At 38.9% G+C, this 21,489-nt stretch overlaps 2 protein-coding genes across 4 annotated transcripts in view; both read left to right on the top strand.

Moving 5' to 3' along the window:
• Positions 1 to 5,967, top strand: part of LOC127552257 (zinc finger protein ZFP2-like) — a 105,331-nt gene extending 99,364 nt beyond the window's left edge. For both annotated transcript variants that reach the window (XM_051982863.1, XM_051982862.1), the window contains one exon: positions 2,642 to 5,967. In XM_051982863.1, coding sequence (XP_051838823.1) covers positions 2,642 to 3,774 — 1,133 coding nt within the window. In that variant the 3' untranslated portion in view covers positions 3,775 to 5,967. The remainder of the gene's footprint in view (positions 1 to 2,641) is intronic.
• Positions 5,968 to 11,921: 5,954 nt separating this feature from the next.
• The window catches only part of LOC127552252 (zinc finger protein 260-like), a 46,133-nt gene continuing 36,565 nt past the window's right edge, over positions 11,922 to 21,489 (top strand). The window contains exon 1 of one of the 2 annotated variants that reach the window (XM_051982857.1): positions 11,922 to 20,759. The gene's annotated coding sequence lies outside the window, so the exon portion shown is untranslated. The remainder of the gene's footprint in view (positions 20,760 to 21,489) is intronic. The other variant, XM_051982858.1, reaches the window with a different exon arrangement.

Genomic DNA, 21,489 nt, shown 5'->3' with positions numbered 1-21,489 from the left:
ATTCTATTTGAAAAAACAGTAAGAAAAAAGAAATACAGAAAAGGAATGGAACAAATAGGATATTGTCATATGTCCAGCAGAGCAACAGGGAGAATCAAAATATATTGAAAGAAATGTCCATATCAAGAAAGTATCTGAGTAGAAGCGATTATATTCATGACTGTCATTTTTTCTTTACTTCCTTGTAAATTGTTCTTTGTTCTGTGCTGTGCACCTTATTTACTTTATTCCCCTCCCTCTCCCCCTCCCCCCGATTTCATCTCCCTCTCCCAAGCAATCTATAGTTAAGAGATATGTTTCTGTAGACATATTCATACATACACACAGTCACAAACATCTCCCCCCTCCCATATATACACTTCTCTTTCCTATCCCTGCTGACCCTTTAATTAAATTCTGCTCCATAACTTGTCTTGCTATTCACTTCCCCCCACCAAGAATTCTCTCCCTTGTGTTCCTTGATGTGAATCTTAAAACATTAAAAAAAAAAAAAAAAGCCAAACAACTTGTCCTTGTTTAAACAGTTTGTCTATGTTGAGTTCCTTAAAAGTGATAAGAGCAAATGGGTTAAATTTTCTATTAAGTTCAGGTTTGTTTGACAGAACATATTGAAAAATCTGCAAATTTATTTAACGTCCATTTTTACTCATTCAAAATGGTACATAATTTTGCTGGATATATTTTTGCCTGTGTTCCAAGTTTTTTGATTATTTTGATTGATCGTTTTTCTTATAAGATGTTTTACATTCTGTTTTATTTCTCATTCTTTATTATCTGTTTTGTTATTTCTTGTTCTCATACCTTCACTGGCTTCCTCTTGCCCAATTCTAATTTTCAAAGAATTCTTTTCATCTTTCAGACTCTGTACCTCCTTTCCTTGTAGGTTAACTTTTTTCATAATCTTGTTTTTTCTTGGTTAGTTCTAATTATTTTTTAGCTTTTCCTTTGTCTGATTTGGTTTTAAAATTTGATTTTAAATGTTTCAATGGTGGACCTCTTTCTTTGCAGGTTTTTTTGTTTTTAATAAGAGGTATTAGTATAAGCATTTCTAATCATATAGTGGGAGGATGCTGCCCCAAGCTTCCCTTTGGCCCTTCCCTCTGAGCAGGAACCTCAAACAAGAGTTCCCCTCTCTTGCAAGTGCCTGTAGCCAGCAAGATCCCTGTCCCACAGCCTCTGACTTCATCTGGTGCTGGTTCCTTCTGGCTCTGGGACAGGTCTCAGCACAGCTGGGCCTGGTGTTCCTAATCCATGGAACTTCCCTTGGTCTTCCCAGACTCAGACCCCTGCTCCACAAACAGTCCAGATGACAAAAGTTTCTCGGGTTCCTGCTGCGACTACAGCCACCTCAAGCTAGCTGAGGGGTCCCCACTAGGTGTTTCTGCAGAGGTAGCGCTCCTCACACTGGTTCATCCTCAGTCTGGGGTCTTTCTTCAGATCTCCTCAGATTCCAGCAAGAGGATGCCTATTCTGCCCCAGGTCTTTTTGATTTTTCACCAGTCAATGCTTGCCCTGAGGTACAAATTAGTTCTATTTGTGGGGGAAATAAGGAAAACTTGAAATTTTCCAAACTACTCTACCATCTTCCCAGAATTCTTCCCCCAGATAATATCCTGATCTGGAGATTACAGGTTTCATGAGATGTGATTACTAGATTACCCTGTAATGACAAAACTGCTCTAGTGCAGTGAGAGCCATTGAGCGTCTTTTCAGCCCAGAGGGCCTTTGTTCATGAATGTCCACAATGTCCTGGAATTCTGGAAATGATTGTGGAGAATCTGAAAGAATCTGTTGCACTTAGAAGCTGTCAGAGTTTGAGGGAAGGATCCAAAAGCTACGTGTTCCTGATCATGATCATTTGAAGTCACTGAAGAAGATAGTTGTTAAGGTGGATATGTATATGCACATACTTCTTGTCCAGGGCACAATTTGCCATTTAATATATCACTGGCACATTTTGGGGTCAAATCTCTTAGATCAGTGTCTCAATCCTTCAAATTCGTGCTTATGAACTTCTAAAAGGAATTATTGCATCAGAACAAAATCCCATAAGCCTCATAGAAAATTTTTTTTCAAAGTGTTGTGAGTGTGACAAATGTGATTTCTGATAATGTAACAGACATAAAAATAAAGTGCACACAATGAAAGGAAAAGAGAAAAAATGAGAATGGAACTAGTTTGTCAAATACTGTAGGCAGAGCCGGCCCAATCACAGAGTGTGAATTGCATTCTTAACTGCTAAGCTTTGGGTCTAGACTCATTCCCACTGAGCCGGTGGCCTGAGTTGTGCAAATAGTGAGAATGAAGTTATTCTGTGTAGTCAGAGGTTTACTGTGAGGAGCCAATATTTTTATGGTTGAAGGTCATTAGAAATTAAATCATCCTTGGGATGTGAGTGAATGGGATTTTTGAGGGATTGAATCCACACTGGAGAGAAACTATGAGTGTAACCAGTCCGGAAAGACTTTCAGCTATAACCCATTTATGAATTTTTGCTTTGTCCCTGGGGAAATAGAAGGTAATTGGGTTTCTATTGTGTTGATGGAGGGAAGGGGATATAAACGTGTGTGTAGTGTGTTTTCCTGTTTGTTGTTCCTTGTTTTCCTGTTTTAAAAAATATATATATTCTTTTTTGTTTCAGAAAGTGAGATCAGAATTGAAGTGAAGGAAAGTACTCACAAGCAAAGATTCAGGAGCACCTGTGACTTCACTTGGAGAGAAATGTGTACTACACATGAGAAAGTACACACTGGAGAAAAACCTTATGATTGTAACCAGTGTGGAAAGTGTTTCAGCAATAAGGGATATCTTACTATACATCAGAGAATCCACACTGGGGAGAAACCTTATGATTGTAACCAGTGTGGAAAGACTTTTAGGTATAAGACAAGTCTTACTGGACATCAGAGAATCCATACTGGAGAGAAACCTTATGAATGTAACCAGTGTGGAAAGGGTTTTACACATAAACAATCACTCACTCTACATCAGAGATTCCACAGTGGAGAGAAACCTTATGAGTGTAACCAGTGTGGAAAGGCTTTTAGCGATAAGAGAGTTCTTACTGTACATCAGAGAATCCACACAGGAGAGAAACCTTATGAATGTAACCAGTGTGGAAAGGCTTTTACAATAACGGGAACTCTTACTAGACATCAGAGAATCCACACAGGAGAGAAACCTTATGAATGTAACCAGTGTGGAAAGTCTTTTAGAAAAAAGGAATCTCTTACTATACATCTGAGAATTCACACAGGGGAGAAAACTTATGAATGTAACCAGTGTGGAAAGACTTTTAGTGATAAGGGATATCTTACTGTACACCAGAGAATCCACACTGGAGAGAAACCTTATGAATGTAACCAGTGTGGAAAGGGTTTTACAATAACAGGAACTCTTACTAGACATCAGAGAATCCACACTGGAGAGAAACCTTTTGAATGTAACCAGTGTGGAAAGTCTTTTAGAAAAAAGGAATCTCTTACTATACATCTAAGAATCCACACTGGAGAGAGAATTTATGAATGTAACCAATGTGGAAAGACTTTTAGTGATAAGGGATATCTTACTGTACATCAGAGAATCCACACTGGAGAGAAACCTTATGAATGTAACCAGTGTGGAAAGACTTTTAGATATAAAAGAAGTCTTTATGGACATCAGAGAATCCACACTGGAGAGAAACCTTATGAGTGTAATCAGTGTGGAAAGACTTTCAGCTATAAGGAATCACTTACTGTACATCAGAGAAGCCATGCTGGACAGAAACCTTAGGAATGTAATTAATATGGACCAGGATTCATAGAAAAATCTGCTTGTTTCTCCCCATATATGTGAGGCAAAGTAATGGCATTAAAATAAGGAGAAAACTGCATTTGGTAGAGATCATTGGGAGAACATGGGGTGTTGCCAATACCTTCCATATTTAGCCTTCTCTAGCTGTAATCCTATCGGGAAGATAAAATAACTAGAGATAGGAGTTGTCTTCAGAGTTGTATTGGATTCTTGTTTTCCACCTAGTCACCTACTTGAAGTTTGTTGGGATGGAAACATTATTAGATTGGGACACAGAGAACAAAAGGGTTGAAAGTCTGGGTTCTGTAGCTGTGGCCTTTGAAAGTAATTTAAGTCCATGGATCTCAATGACTTTAGATTACAATTAGGGTCTCTTCCAGTTCTGAATCCTTTGAGAAGTCAAAGACAAACTTGAAGATGAATCCTACTCATTGCTGCTTTTTGCTGGATCCTCAGCTTCGTGTTTGGCCCAATAACTCAGAGACTTCACCAAACCTGGGTATGATTGCAGTTTGCAGACACAGCAAGGTATGAGAAATTCTATATCTACATCTTATTGAGGAAACTTGCACATCATTCTTAAATACACAATTTCTATGCACCTGGTGAAATAGGTTTCTTGCCATATTTGTTGAGGCAGAAAATGTTTTATTAAGTTGCTTTTATGAAAGATTTCAACTGAGTGTTCAGCTCATTAAGTAAATGCTAGGTTTGGGGGAGAAAGACCAGCCTTGGATTTTTATTTAGATTCTTTTTCAGATTCCCCTGGGCCAGTCCCTGAATCTCAGTTTCCCATTTATAAAATGAGTGGGGTGCACTTCTTGGACTTGTAGGTCCCACTGAACGTCTTTTGCTTGAACTTGTCATTGTTTGCACTTGGGGCAATGCAATTCTCTTGAAAGTCCCAAAAAGGGGTAAAGGGTTGTTCCAGATGAGCCATTTCTTAGAACTTCTCCAAGTTGGCAAACTTTTAAGTGCCTATGTGGCTAAGCACCAGGATCATAAAAGATGCAAAGGACATCCCTTATTCTCCTGGAGATCACAGATTGCTGGGGCAGACAGTACACCAGTAAGTATATAGAAACCCATTGTGGACCAGATAAATTGGATAAATTTAGTGCCTCCCCAAATCACTAAGTAATTAAAATAATATTGCTTTAAGAAATGGTGTGTAATTGGGGAGGAAATGATCAAAATAAAATAATGTAGCTAGCATTTATACAGCACCTACTGTATGCTATGCACTGTATCAGTATTGTCTCATTTTATCCTCATGAGAACCCTAGGACTTATGTGCTATTGTTGTGCCCATTTTAGAGGTAAAGAAACTGGCAAAAGAGGTCCTGTACCTTGAATAGCAAATTACCGACATGGGATGAATTCTCAGAGCTTGCTGATTCAAGGTCTTATCTGCTGTGGGCCTCCTGATTGAGAGTTAAAATATAAGAGCCCTTTGGTATCAGAGGTGAGATGAATGAGGTGGGAGACTCATAGACTGTGAAAAGAGCTCCAGTTCATTATGCAGCACAGCCTTGTTGATACACATTTTTGCAAGTGTGATCAGCCTGTGAAAAATAGCCAATCCCCAATCACCATTCAGAGAAGCAGCTCTGGGCTTTGCATATGCATGGTACCTGCCAATGGAAGGAGAGACAATCCAGCCTTTCCAGCAACCTGCTCACAGGCCCGATGCCCTGTCCAAGCATCCCTGCTTAGGTAGCCACTGACTGTGACCCTCAGGCTTAACACTTGTTCCCATCATCACAAATCATTGCTCCTTGCTCATTAAGGATATTTCTGCAATGTGGCAGAAAACTTATTGTGCACTAGAGGTTGAGGTGGCCTCAGTGCTCCCTCTCAGCAGAATCCCATACTTAGCATTTCCCCCTTTTTATCTTTGAGATAAAAAGTCCTTTCTTGAGCTGCAATCTCTGAAAGGATCCTAATATTACAGGGCAACAACAAAGCAGTAACAAAATAACGCAGGGCAATCCATGATTCGAATTTTAACCATCATGAAGAAGTATTATCAAACCATTGTATGATTTTTTTCAACAGTTTTATCTGGATTCAAATCTTCATGAGAAGCTTTCTCTATGTCGGATACTAGCTTATATAAACTTTCTATGTCCCCTTCAATTGTTTTATTGAGAAATAAACTATTCAAATGCCTCTTGATAGTGTCCCAATCATAGTCTTTTCCTGTATGTTTATACAACAAAAAGGTTACACAAACCTTGTATATCTGTCCTCACATTGTCATTGAGCCCAGAGTTTCAATACTCTACTTCTGCTCCTATTTCCACTGATACTTCTCTTTTTTCTAACGAGACTAAGGTCAATTTCCTTCTTTTTTATTATGGGATTGAACATATGGTCAGTCTTAGTATGATACATTTCTCACTTTTGACGGAAAGCATTGATACATTGAAGCTCCAGTGACCACAAACAGTCTGACTTTCAGTATCCAGGCAATCACTGACTGTGCAATTACAAATAACATTGTATAAATCTAATGTTTCCTTGGTAACAGTTACAGAGTCTCCCCACATGAATGCACACTTCTCTCCCAGACAGGCTTTAGTGTAGGACTGGTATCCCACTCTCCTGCCATTTATCCAAGAACCGGGCCCAAGAGTGTTTTCCATGTGACAATTGCCGGAACTGGGTGTGTCCCATTGAGGCTTGTGCTTTCTGAGGGGCCAACCTGATGATGTAGACACACTGCTGCAACCCACCCGCGGATGAGGGTGTTGCCATGATAGGGCGTCCCCTGCATGCCCAGTGGATGTCACATGATACCCCCATCCCCCATGAGACAATCTTAGACCATGGTGGGTCCATAGCCCATCTTTTGGCCTCTGATTGTGTGTAACACAAACCCATGTATATAGAAAGCATCTTGTTGTTGGTCCTGGGGGCACATCTCCTTTTCTGACCATCACCTCTTCTTCCTTGCTTGCTGCTTCTGCTCTATGGACAACTTTTGAGATGTCTGGTGGGGATCCACTGCTGAAGGTTTTCCCCTGTGCAGATAAAAGCATATTCTGGCCCCCCACATTAGAACCTTATAGAGTTCCTCCCATCCTTTAGGACCCTTTTTCATTACCATGATCTTGTTCTTAGGGGGCCTTCTTAAGGAAGATGGGGTGTTATCTTTGAGTGATTTTCTATGTTAACCAGAGAATATTTCATAGTTGGACTTAAATCATTTGAAACAAATTTTAAGTCATTTATTGTGTACACTGTTTTATCCATATCTTTCTGAGTGACCCTAACTCCATCTCCCTCTTTTTGTTTTTTTGATAAATCTCTTGAGGGTCTGATTAGTCCTTTCTACAATGGCCTGTCCTGTGGGGTTGTAAGGAATTCCCAAAATATGATGTATGGAGAATTCCTGTAAGAACTGTTTTAATGCTTTTGAGGTATATGAGGGTCCATTATCAGTTTTGATGGTGTGTGGGATACCCATAAAAGCAAAATAGTGAAATAAGTAATTTATCACATGTGAAGCAGCTTCTCCTCCTTGAGAGGATGCAAATACAAAGCTTGAATAAGTATCAACTGTAAAATGAGTACATGTTTTACCCTTATGTGTAACATCCATTTGCCATATATCATTTGGCCTGCCACCTCTGGGGTTAATCGCCATCTCCATAGATCTTTGAGAATAGGGTATACAAGCTGCACATCTTTTTAAAATATGCTTGCTACTTCTTGTTGAGACACCCCATAATCTCCAGAAAGATCTGACAAACAGATGTAAATGTTCATGAACTTTTATTGCTTGCTCTAGAGAACAGAGAAGAATACATTGTGTAAGCAGACCATCCGCGATTTTGTTCCCTTCGAATATAGGTCCCAGCCCATCTGTGTGATAGTGGATGTGCATTACATAAAAAGGGGTGGACTCTCATTAAAATCACCTCTAGTACTGCTTGAAACAATGAGAAGATAGGTCTGTTAAACAATCGAACCTATCCTTGTCTATATTAATCCATATGATTCCTGTTTCTCCTGTTGATTTTATAATCCTGAGTCACGTTTTCCTTGCTACTTCAGCTGTCATGTCTCAGTATGGTTCTAGTGATCTTTTTTTCTTTGAGATATATAACCATTCATAAATGTCATTGTTTTGGTGTATAACTCCTATGGGTTGTACAGGAGCTATATAACAGAGCCACATAACCTTTTTTTGTGGATGCACTCTCTGAGTGCTTGCTTTTGTTTTTATATAGTATTATCTGCTTTATGCTGTCAAGAGCTTCAGGAGTCCATGTCCTGCTAGAATCTAACCCAGGGTTGCCCTCTAGCATTTTATACAGAGGAAACACCAGAGTGTTGGGTATACAAGCTGGGGGCCTAAGCCATTGAATGTCCCCAGTCAATTTTTGGACCTGATTTAATGTGTGTACCTGATTAGTCCAGAATTCAGGTGAAGCTGAACAGTGAAATCCAAATAGCTAAAAAGGGGGTGTCTTTGATATTTTTCTGTTAATATTATCAAACTTAAGTGTTTTGATTCTCTTTCTGTCATTTGTAACATCTCTTCCAAGTCCTCGGACTGTGGATGACCAGCCAAAATATCATCTATGTCATGGAGGATGACTGCATCAGGGTAATGTTTCCTTATCTTGCTAATAGTTTTATCAACATACCATTGGCATATAGTAGGGCTATTTTTCATACTTTGTGGCAATACCTTCCACTGAAATCTCTTCACAGGAATTAGAGAATTATATATTGGTACTGAGAAAACAAATTTATCCCTGTCCTCAGGGTGAAGGGAGATAGAGTAAAAGCAATGTTTAATATCTATTATCCATAAAGGCCATTTCCTGGGGATCATGTTTGGGGGTAGCAAACCTGCCTGTAAAGAACCTATGTGTTCCAGTACTGAGTTTGCTTGTCTCAAATATGTTAACATTCTCCATTTACCAATTTTTTTTCTTTATAATAAATATAGGATAGTTCCATGTGCTGTTTGTTTCCTTAATGTGTTTAATTCTAATTATTCTTACACTAATTGATATAGAGTGACTTTTTTTCTTTGGCTTTGGCCATTGCTTCACCCATACACTGGGTGTTGATAGTCCAAGTCATTTTTGGGGTGATGGAGGCTGCCACAGCAATGACTCATAAAAACCTGTGGTGATTTTCATCCTTAACTAGTTTAAAATATTCATAACCCATAAATTAATATATAATCCATCTATTATTAAAGGAAAAATGGTTCCTGTCTTTCTATCTTTTTACCAGTTTACCAGTTCAGTGGACATCAAAGCTTCCTTACTGCCTCACCCCTGCCACTAAATATAAGTTCATGTGCCCCTAGAGCAACCTGAATGGCAATCAACTGAGTCTGTTCTAAAAATTCTGTCATCTAGATTTCATTCTTAGACTTTACCTTACCAGAGCCTTTGAAAAGCTGTAAATCTGGATAGACACAAGAGTAGGTGTGGTGTGGAAGGGGGAGAGCCCCTTCATTATCATCCTCAGACTCAGGAAAGGGATATCTACTGCTAAGAGACTGGCTGTTCTATCCTTAAACCATAAATTTCCTGACCTCTTTTTCTGGTTCTGATTTCAATCTTTGTATAATAAGATTATATATAGTAAAAAGGGTTTTTTGTATTTTTTCTGGGCATTGCTTATCATAAGCAGTGAGCTGTTCACCAAAAACAATCCATCTCTCACAATTATAACAGCCCTCCTCTGGTAACCATAGAGAAACTTCGTAAGCAATGTCCAGGAATTTCCTAATGTCTCCTAATTGAACTGTGCACCCTTGCTCTTTTATACATTACATATAGTCCTGACATATGCTTCCGTGTCTGAAGAGAGTAGGGTGCTTATTTTCTGCCCCAGTATGTTATTTAACTGTTTCTGCTGCCCTCTACCTGGTGTGGAAACAGCGCAGTTCGGTGGGCTCTCCCTCTGGAGTCCTCTTGGAGGTGGTCTTGACCACATAGCAGTGCTTGACCATGCAGGTAAGTCTGTTCTGGTCTTGGGTCTAGATATCTGGTTGCAGGAGAATTCTGCATCAGATTTGACATCCAGGTCCCTTCTTCTGGGTGCTCCTTGGGAAAGGACATCTGGTCTGTCTCTTCCAGCGAGAGATTGTCAGATGGATAGCTGAAGTCTCCCATCGTGGTAATCATAAAACATCAGGAGTTAGCCCTGTTCTGTATTTATTGATATATGGTGAAGTCAGTTCTGAAAAATTCTGTTGCATTTGTGTAGTCCGTGATTGTGCCTTAACTATCTTTGTTATGTGTTTAAATGTGTTTAAGAAGTCTGCAGCTAGTTGGTGGAGTGCATAGAGCACCAGCCTTGAAGTCAGGAGGACCTGAGTTCAAATTTGGCCTCAGACACGTAACACTTCCTAGCTGTGAGACCCTGGGCAAGTCACTTAATCCAATTGCCTAAGGGGGGAAAAACGGAATTGTGTTACACTGTAATTACCTTGAAAGCTCCTGGGGAATCACTTGAATGGATTTCTAAAGAATTCCTTCAAGGGAGTTTCTCTGATTTCTCTTGGGAGCAAATTAATATCTTTAATACTATAATTTACTTGTGCATTTGGCATTCTACTGACTTATTAAATTGGGAGGTCAGCTAGTTCCCCTAAGACCTGCTTGGGTTGCCTCATTAGTTAATCCAAAAAGCCTAACCTTTTTCTGTGCACCCTAACTCTGGTCAAGTGGGAGGCTGCAGAAATGACATTATCTCATTAAAACAACATCTTAGCAGATTCTAAAAGTTGTAAGAGCAATGATTAAGAAGTTTAGCAATTAGTCATTTTAAGACTGCACTAAAAATTCCTGAAACATTGGGGTTAATTCCAGGAAGTTACTCTGTTCTGAAAGAAAAAAAGTTCACTGATACTTTAAAAACTCTGTCAATAAACAGCCTGCTTTGGAATTATCTAGAGTCAGATTTCTGAGGGCCCTGAAAAAAAAACTGGCACCTTAACCCTTTCCTGGCTTAAAAAAGAAAAATAATTTGTGTGTGTTGCAAAATAACCAAATGGCAATTCAGTTTGCCTGGAACATTTAATTAGAATTTAGGGAATCTTATGAACTATAGTCAATTTTAAAATTTTTTCTATATCAATTTTAAGAATCATCTTGTTTTCTAACAAAAGGGAAACTTATGTAAAGAAGTGGAAATCCTCCTCTTGGGTAAAAGAGTATGGCTTATTGGCTGAAGGAATGATTAGAGCAATGCAAGGAATTTTTAAGAGGCTTGTTAGAACTGCAAGGTCTCTGAAAATGATTATTTCTGCCAAGGTCTCCATCTCCAGCAAATTATTTAATATTTTCAAAGTACATAACGGTCTCCTTGTTTAATTAATATGATAACAAATATGATCTATAGTTTTCTTGAAATACCCAAAGCAGGATTTGAACCTGATGTCCCTGCACTAGTTTTGACTTTGTCTTGCAGGCACATTTAATAGGTCATGCATCAATGCTTTGTAAGAATTTTTTTACAACGATCTGAAGTTTCTGGTTAGTGAAACTTACTATTGAGATGAAATCTCTTGAGCCTATAACTAATATTATTTTGGAGTTCAAATTTGGATATGATTGCCTGATGGATCATTAAGTGAGTGACCCACCATTTGTGAATTCATGGTTGTAATTCTATCCCATTTGCCCTCCAGAATATTGTATTGCAAACCCTTTGATGTAGAAGCTTCTAAGTCTTGTGTTATCCTAACTGTGAACACATGAATATTTGAATTATTTTTGTTTAGCTGCATGCAATATTTTCTTCTTTATCTGAGAATTCCAGAATTTGGCATAATATTCCTGGGAAGTTTTGCTTTTGGATCTCTGTCAGGAGCTGATCAGTGGATTCATCCAGTTTCTGTTTTACTCTTAGTTTCTAGAACATTAGAGCAGTTTTCCTTGATGATTTCGTGAAAGAGGATGTCTATATTCTCTTTTTTATCATGGCTTTTAGGAAGTCCAATAATTTTTAAGTTATCTGTCCTGGATCCATTTTTCAGGTCAATTGTTTTTCCAAGGAGATAATTCACATTGTCTTCTATTTCTACAGTTTTTGTTTTCTTTTGTTTGTTTTTTGATATCTCCTAGAATCATTAGTTTCCCTTGGCTCAATTTTAATTTTTAAGGAATTATTTTCTTTAGTGAGACTTTGTATCTTCTTTTAATTTGGTCAATTCTAATTTTTTAAGGAGTTCTTTTCTTCAGTGAAGTTTCGTGCCTCTTTTTCCATTTGGCCAATTATGTTTCTTAAAGAGTTATTCTCTTCAGAAAATTTTTTGTGCTTCCTTAACCAAGCTAGTGACTCTTTTTTTCGTGATTTTCTTGAATCACTTATTTCTTTTCCCATTTCTTCCCTCTCTCTTTCTTGATTTTAAAAATCTTTTTTTGAGCTCTTCCATGGCCTGAAACTAATTCATATATTTTCTTTAAAGCTTTGGATGTAGGAGTTTTGACTCTGTTTTTTTCAAGTATGTGTTTTTATTGTCCTTGTGACCATAGTAACTTTCTATAGTCAGATTTTCTTTTCTATTTGCTCAATTTCCCAGACTGGTTTTTGAATTGTAACTCTTGTTAAAGGCAGTTTCTGCTTTGAGGATAGAAGGTGCTTTGTAACTTTTTAGTTCTGCCAAGGTGATATGAGCTAAAGAGAGTTATCTGTGTATCTTGTATTTGGTCTATGAGCAAATACTTTTTCTGTCTTAGAACTGTGAGGAGGATCCTTGCTTTCTAGTGGCCACAAGCTCTAATCCTGGGACTGCTAGCTAGATCCAAGTATGAGCAAAGTAGCAGAAATTTGCTCCCGATGTCAGCATAGGGACCCTTGTAATCTCCTCACCAGTTGTCTGATCACTTCACTCTGTGGGCTGAGAACTGAAGAAACTTCCAGAGCCATACCCGATTTTTTTTTTTTTAAACTGGGGCTCAGTGTGCACTAGGGGCATCCTGCAATGGACAAAGCAATGCCTCCTTTCTTTCTCCACCTTCACCACTTCTTCTGTCTCCTGTATGCATTGCTGTTTTTGAGACCATAGAGGTCACCTTCTCCATCTTCATTTTCCTTGACTTCTCTTCAGGCTTTGATATTCTTTTTTTCCATAATGCTCTCTGCTCTCTAGGGTTTTAGGATACCACTCTCCTGATTTCCCTCCTTCTTATTCTTTGACCACTTCTTTTCTATCTTTTTTGGATATTCCTGAGATCAAAATTTCCAACCATATGGGTCCCTTGGAATTCTATTCTTGATCCTCTTCTCTTTTCCCTCTATATTACTTTTCTTGTTGATTTCATCAGCTACTACAAATTTAATTGCTATCTATATTTTGATGATTTTCAAATATCCCTTTTGTGCCCCAAGCCATGAGTTGAGAGCAAAAGCTTCTTTAACTGAGGGTGATAAGTAGCAAATCTACCAACCCTAAGGGATGTCCACTGTATTTCCAATTACAAAAGGGCCCATGGGTAGAGTTTTTTATACTTTTTGGAGGCCAGAGGAAGAAGGCAGTATGAAATAGGAAGGCTTGGTCATGAGAATCCAACGACTAAATAGTCAAGATAAGGAAGGCCACCTTATTCTAGCTGCTCTACCCTTCATGCCATGCATGCCAAGGGAAGGGGGTAAATACACTAGCAGCTGAGATCTGGCTTGAACTGTCAGTCATCCTGGCCTCCTCAGTATTCCTGACTACATATACATGTATATCCAATATGGTGCAAATGTCCATCAGTTTCACCATTGCAGCATCTCTAGAATATGCTCCATTCTACCACCAATAATGTGCATGTCTAGATCACCTCATGCTTGGGTTATTAAGATAGCCTAATTCCCAATAAGATCAGGGGTGAAACAATGTTGCATTTTCATTAGCATAATGCAACATTGTACTAGAAACGTTAGCTTTAGCAAAAAAAAAAAAAGGAAGAAAGAAAGAAATTGAAGTAATTAGAATAAGTAATGAAGAACCAAATTTACCATGCTTTGTAGGTGATATGATGACAGAGAATCCTAGAGAATCACCTTTTAAAAAAGCTTCAAGAAACAGTTAACAACTTTAGCAAAATTGAAAGATATAAATAAATTGATATAAATCATCAGCAGAAAGAACTAGAAAGAGAAATCCCATTTAAAATAACTGTAGACAATATAAAATATCTGGGTGTCTACCTGCCAAGAGAAATCCAGGAACGATATCTACACAATTACAAAACACTTTTCACGGAAATATAGTTGTATATAAGAAATTAGAAGAGTGTCAAGTGCTTATGAGTAGCCAAGATAATAAAATAAAAATAACAATTCTACCAAAAATCAATGTACTTATTCAGTGCCATACCAATCAAACTATAAGAAATTATTTCATAGAGCTGGAAAAATACTAACAAAAATTCATTTGGAAGAACAAAAAGTCAAGAATTTCAAGGGAATTAATGAAAAAAAAAATGCAAAGGAAGTTCCCTAAACCAAAAAGGGCCTAAACAGAGAAAAAAAATTACAAATCAATCTCCCTGATGAATATAGATATAAAAATTTTAAACAAAATATTAGCAAAAAGATTATACCAACATATGAGCAGAATAATACACTATGACCAAGTGGCATTTATATCAAAAATGCAGGGCTGGCTTAGTGTCAGAAAAACATAGTGTAATTGACAATTATGGTATCAATATCAAAACCAATCAAAATCATATAATCTCATTAGATACAAAAAAAAGCTTTTGACAAAATACGGCACCCATTCCTTTAAAAAAACAAAAAACTAGAGAGCATAAGGATAAAAGAAACTTTCCTGTGTCCATTTAGTTTTCTCCGAAGATCTATCATACCTAACTTTTCTAGTATACTAGTCACCTCTTTAACTTCTTAATTATTTTGTGGCTTGATTTATCTAGTTCTGAGAGTGCAAGGAGAGATCTCTCATTATTATAGTTTTGCTGTCTATTTCTTCTTGCAGCTCTCTTCTTTAAGAATTTAGATGTTATATTGTATCTAGGATATACTGTAACCTATTCAACATGTAAAGGACTGCTTGCCATCTGGGGGAGGGGGTGGATGGAGGGAGGGGAAAAATTGGAACAGAAGTGAGTGCAAGGAATAATGCTGTAAAAAATTACCCTGGCACGGGTATCTATCAATAAAAAGTTATGGGGAAAAAAAAATTTAGATGTTACACCACTTGGTGCTATTGCTTCGTTATCTATGCTACCCTTTAGCAAGATATAGTGCCCTTCCTTATCTCTTTTAATTAGATCAATTTTTGCTTTTGCTTAATTTGAAATCAGGATGGCTATCCCTGCTTTTTTAGCTTCACTTGAAGCACAGTAGATTCTGCTCCATCCTTTTACCTTTACTCTGTATGTATTGCCCTACTTCAAGTGTGATTCCTGTAAACAACACATTGTATGATTCTGACTTAATCCAGTTTGTTATCCATCTCCACTTTATGGGGGAGTTTACCCCATTCACATTTAAGATTAAAATTACTAATTCTGTATTTCCTGCCATCTTGTTAACCCCTGATTATGCTTTTCTTTTCCCCCTTTTTTCCCCTTCTCCCTTCCCCATATTAAACTTGTGAGCACCACTTGTCTCATGTAGCCCTCCCTCTTTAGAGTCCCTCCCCCCCCTTGAGTCCCTTCCCTTTCTTAAACCTTTCCCTTACAATTTCTGTATTCCCTTCTATTTAGCTTATTCCTTCCCTTTTCACTTTTCCCCTCCCACTTTTCAATGAGATGGGAGAAGTTTCTCTGTAAATCAAATATATCTAGTATTTTCTCTCTGAGCCATTTCTGATAAGAGTAAGATTCATACTATGTTCATCCCCCTCCCTTTTTTCCCTCAGATATAAAGGGTTTCTTTTCCCTCTTCATGAGATGTAGTACCTTCACTTTTCCCTTTTTCTGGTACAATTTCCTTTCCATTTCTAGCTTCTTTTTTATATTATAACAGTAAAACCAAATTTATACGTGTCTTTGTTATATATACTCATAACAGAAATATAGTTCCCAAGATTTCTTTTTACCTTTTTATGCTTCTCTTGAGTCCTATATTTGGAGATCAAACTTTTTGTTTAGTTTGGTTTTTTAATCAGAAATACATGGAATTCACCTATTTCACTGAATGTCCATCTTCTTCCCTGGAAGAAAATGCTCATTTTGGTTGGGTAAATTATTCTTGGCTGCATACCAAGTTCCTTAGCCTTTCAGGATATCAGGTTCCAGACCCTTTGATCCTTTAATGTGGACACTGCTAGATTCTGAGTAATCCTTATTGTGACTCCTCAGTATTTGAATTATTTTTTTCTAGATGCTTATATTATTTTTTCCTTGGTCTTATAGTTCTGGAATTTAGCCACAATATTTCTTGGAGTTTTGATTTTAGGATCTCTTTCAGCAGGTGATCAAATTCTCTCATGTCTATTTTACTTTCTGTTTCTATAACATCAGTGCAGTCCTCTTTGAGAATTCCCTGAAAAATAGTGTTTAGGCTCTTTTTTTCATCATGTTGAGGAAGTCCAATAATCCTTAGATTATCTCTCGTAGATCTATTTTCCAGGTCTATTGTTTTCCCAAGTAGGTATTTAACATTTTTTTTTCTATTTCTTTTCTTTCTTTTTTCTTTTTTTCTTCTTCTTTTTTTTTTTTGGTTTTGCTTAACTAATTTCTTGGTGTCTCCTCGAGTCATTCATTTCCATTTGTTCAATTCTGATTTTTAATGAATTATTTTCTTCATTTATTTTTTTTTATTTCTTTTTGTAATTGTCCAATTGAGTCTTTCAATGAGCTGTTTTGTTCTATGAATTTTTTCTCCATTTCAACAAGCTTATTTTTTAGGGAATTTTCTTTTTTCAATTCACAAATTCTGTTTTTCAGGGAGTTGATTTCTTTATCCACTCCATCTTTTAAGGAGTAACATGACTTATCCAGAGCTTCTTGCAAAGCTTCCCTTTCCTTTCCCCATTTTTCTTCTAGCTCTTTTTAAAGAACCTTTTTAATTTCTTCTATGAGAACCTTATGTCATGGAGACTGATCATATCCACCTTTGCATTTTCATCTAGAGACAAAATGTTTTTAGTCACCTCAGAGTTTGAAATCTGCTCTCTTTCAGTATAGAAGTTGTCTATAGTTAGAGCCTGCTTTGCCTTTTTACTCATTTTGACAAAACAAAACAAAAAACCCTTCAGTCTGCTTTTGGGGCAGTGTGGTATTACCAAGTTTCCTCAACAGAAAACAAGAAGTAGCAGTGAAGCAGCTGTCAGCATTTGCACTGGGATTAGTGTCTATGCTGTAGTCAGGGTCTCTACTGGGATCAGCGGCTGCATGCCTTCTGAGTCCCTTCCCGTGCTGGGTGGGTGTGGCCAGGTCCTCAGAGACTCTAGCATTTTGGGATTGTAGTCTTTAACCCCTGGGTATATAGCTTCTCTACTGATCTACTGTAGGCTTGCTGCCAGAGTAGGGGCAGCTGACACTGTGGTAAAGGTCTCCCTGCAAATTTTCCACTGATTTAGACCCCAGCCCTGTCCCTCCAATCTGTTCAGCATGAGCTGCCTTCCGTGCTCTCACTGCCAACTTGTCTGATGCTGTACCTGGCGTTACCTTCCCTGCTTGTGGAAAAAAAAAAAAAAAAAAAAAACAGACCTTTTTTTGTGACGACTGCGCTAGCACCCAGGACACCCCAGAATCAGCCGGAGTCAGGATAAGCAAAAGTCCTTAGTCTTTATTCTTGGTCTTTAGATGCAGGATTGAACAAGATGGAGGCAGAATCTCGGCAATCGCCTTCTCCCTCGTCTACCGTCAAAGTGTAACTCTGGCTCGTCTTACTCCATTCCCTAGTCCCTCCTACAATCCTCTGTATACACCAATAAGCCAGCACAGGATAGTGGGAAGGACCATTTTCCAAGCACATGCCCATAGAATATTGTCCAATCAGTAATTAGCCCTAAGTGCGTGAACTGACCTCAGTGCAACGACTCAAGAATTTCAGCCCTCTACATTTCTGGTGAATTTTAAGATTATCTTCTGTTAGTAATGTGTTGTACTCCCAATATTTGTGGGTTTTAGCAGTCAAGCACTAATTATCAAGGCTATTTCATAAAAAATTCATCTGATGGTAAGGGAGGGCTAAGATAGACGCTTGTGTCCTCTCTGCCATCTTGGCCCCATCCTCCAAAAGGAACTTTCCTAAAAATAACAAACAGTACTTATCTAAAGCCTACAGCAAGCATTATTTATAAAGGAGAGAAGCTGGAAACATTCCCAATAAAACAGGGATTCCCATTATCACCACTATTATTCAACATCATTCTAGACTTGTTAGCTTCAGCCATAAGAAAATAAGAAAGGAATTAGAATAGGCAATGAAGAAATTAAGCTATCACTCTTCATCAATGATATGATGACATACTTTGAGAATTCTAGAAAGTCATCCAAAAACTTACTGGAAACAATTCACTGTTTTAGCAAAGTTACAGCATATAAAATAAACCCAAAGAAATCAGCATTTTTATATATTACTGACAAAGCCCATCAGCAAAAGATAGAGAAATTCCACTGAAAATAATGAGTTAAAATACTTGGGGAGTCTACTTGCCAAGACAAACCCAAGAACTATATGAACACAATTACAAAACACTTCTCATACAAAGAAAATCAGATCTAAACAATTAGAAAAATTTTTAATTGTTCACGAAGAGGCTTGTTGGAATCTTTACAAACTGTTAAGTCATTAGAGTTGATAGAGACAATAATTATCTAATTTAGCGTGCTTCAGTATGATTGCTCTGATCTTATGAGGAGATATTATGGGCCAGAAGAAACAAGGTACTAAGTGAAACTGAGAAACAATGCTTGTATTCACACCTTTACTTATTGGAGTTCATATGTTTGGGAGATTTTAGGGTTTAGTATGAGATATCCGAATTCACACCTCCTTTAATGCCTGCCTCCAGAAAGAGGAGTCAACCTTTGGGAGATCATATATAAATAGGTTCTTAGCTTCAGGTTAGTTGGAGTTACTTTGGAACATTACCAGGGGTCGGAGAGGAGCACTCTGGGAGGAAGCCCACAAACCCACTCTCGGAAGTGGAGTCAGATTCATTTTAACTTTCACCTTTGTGCTGGCTGGAGGTTGAAGAAAGCAGAGGCAGAAGCAAAGGACAAAGCTGCAAGAGCTCTTAGAACCAAGGAGAGAGAGAGGCTTCTAAGAAAACTAACTGGGCTATATTGAAGGACACAATAAAAGATTTGAACTTTTAGCACCTGGCTGTTATTTGGGTAATTATTACTTTCAACTGAAACTAAGGCTGCCTCCAGAAAACCTCCCCAAGAAACCTGCTCTAGAGAGAACTATTATATTTTAAAGAACACCACAAAGGCTGAGTTAATATAGTAAAAATCACAATTCTGCCTAAATTGGTCTACTTCTTCAGTGCCAAAAATACAACTTCCAAAACATTATTTTAGAGAAGTAGGAAAAATGACAAAATTCATCTGGAAGAAGAAAAGGTCAAGAATATCAAGGGAAATAATGGGAAAAAATGCAAAGGACGGTGGCTTAGCAGTACCAATCCTAAAACTATGTTGTAAAGCAGCAGTAATCAAATCATTTGGTACTGGCTAAGAAATAAGAGTATTGGATCAGTGGAATAGATTAGATAACACACAATAATCAAGGCCTATAGCAATGTAGTATTTGATAAACCCTCAAACTCCAGGTTCTGGAAATAAGAACTATCTGACAGAAATTGCTGGAAAAAACGGAAAATAATAGGTCAGAAATTCAGCATTGACTTACATCTCACACCCTATACCCAAATAAGATAAAAATGGGTACATTATCTGGGCATAAAGAATGATACCATAAATAAATTAGAATAAGAGACAATTTATCTGATCTTTGGAGAAGGGAGGAATTTATGACCAAAGAAGAACTATAGAACATTATCAAGGGCAAAATGGACACTTTGGTTCCATTAAATTAAAAGTTTTTGCACAAACAAAACCAACAGAAACAAGATTAAAAGGGAAGTAAAAAGCTGGACAAAAATTTTAAAGCCAGTATATCTGATAAAGATCTCATTTCTAAAATATATAAAGAACTGTGTCAAATATATAAGAATACAAGTCATTCCCCAATTGATACATGGTCAAAGGATATGACTAGACAAGTTTTACATGATGAAATGAAAGCCATCTATAGTTATATGAAAAAATGTTCTAAATCACTATTGGTAAAAGAAATTCAAATTAAAACAAGGCTGAGGTACCACCTCACACCTCTCAGATTAATTAAGATGATACGAGTACAGTCCTGCACAGGTGACCACCACCCCCACCTCCAAGGCCAGGAAGGAGCAGGCAGCGCCCCAGCAAAGCAGGACTGAGAGCCCATCCCCCGACAGGCCAGCAGCCAGATCCAAAACTCCAAGGCAAGAAGCTTGGGAAAATGTCCCCCTAGCCCAGGATCACAGCCCAACTTAATATGAATTTTAGGAGTCAGGAAATAAAATGGAAAAATACACACTCCCCTCCAAAAAAAAAAAAGTATCATGCCGAGATTGAAAGATAAGGTGGGAAAACAGGACGTCAAAGTTAGCTACGTGTAAAACACCCAAATGTGGATGAATCTGTGACCCACGAAGAGCTATGGAGGGATCTCCAAGGAGAACTTAAAGAAGTAAACTAGAGAGGGAGAAGATTAGGAAAGAGGGATTGGGGGAGGAACAGACAATTGGCCGGGGGCGGGGCCTGCAGGCTTGGCTCTGCTGGGGAGCCTAGAAGGCTCCATCCTCCTGCGGGATGGACCAGGAAGACCCTCCCACAGGGGGTTGGCGGGAAGCCGGAAGTCTTGGAGATGCGACCTGGCTGCATGCCCCTGAGGTCGTCCTCCCTTCCAGGCGATCGCTGATTACTTTGTCTCGTGGAAGCCAGAACCGTGCTTGCAGCTCCCAGGTAGGTCGGAGCCAGCGTCCTCCACACCTGCTGGCTTCCGCGGGCTGCCCCGGGTACTGGGTCTATCTCGTGGAGGGTATCTTCCAGGTCTCCCGGAAACACCCCTTAAGCCTCGCTGCTGGATATGCACCCCAGCTTGCTGACTTCCTCTGCCCAGATTTATCTCCGAGATTTCAGACTTTGTCCCTTGGAATCCGGGAGCGCTGATTTCAGCCTTCTGATCAGCCGGGGGTCTTGTCTCTCTGGACCCACTTCTTGCTAAGAGATTCAGATCCTCCTTCAGAGCCAGTCCCTTTGAGTATCCCGTCTTCCTACCCCCAGGAGCCCACCTTGGACCCAGTGACCAGCGCTCTTTTCTGCTCCTCCTTAACTGAATCCGTAGCTCTTGGTCTCAGACTTGCGGCTCCCTGGCTGCACTTTCCCTTTAGGGACTCCCAGCCCCGGCTCCCCCGAGCAGCCCCGCAGTCTTTCCCAGCTCCCAGGGGAAGCTCGGGGGATACAGGCTTCCTGCCTCCCCAGGCTCAGCTGTTCCCTCTGCTAGCCCTGCCCTCCCTGCCGGCACCCGTATTGGTCTGTCTCGCCTCCGAGCCCCTCCCCCTGCTCCCCAGACCTCTCCTTCCCCGGCCCCCCTCCTCTCAGAGCCCTCGGAGCTCACTCCCAGCCCGCATTTTGTCTGGACTTTCCCGGAGGCTCCTGGTGGTCTCACGGGGCTCTGAAAAGCAAAGAATTC

The sequence above is a fragment of the Antechinus flavipes genome, chromosome 2 (assembly GCF_016432865.1).
Source record: "Antechinus flavipes isolate AdamAnt ecotype Samford, QLD, Australia chromosome 2, AdamAnt_v2, whole genome shotgun sequence".
NCBI lineage: Eukaryota > Metazoa > Chordata > Mammalia > Dasyuromorphia > Dasyuridae > Antechinus > Antechinus flavipes.
Note: the sequence above shows the minus strand (reverse complement) of the source record. Positions and strands in the feature narration are given on the sequence as shown.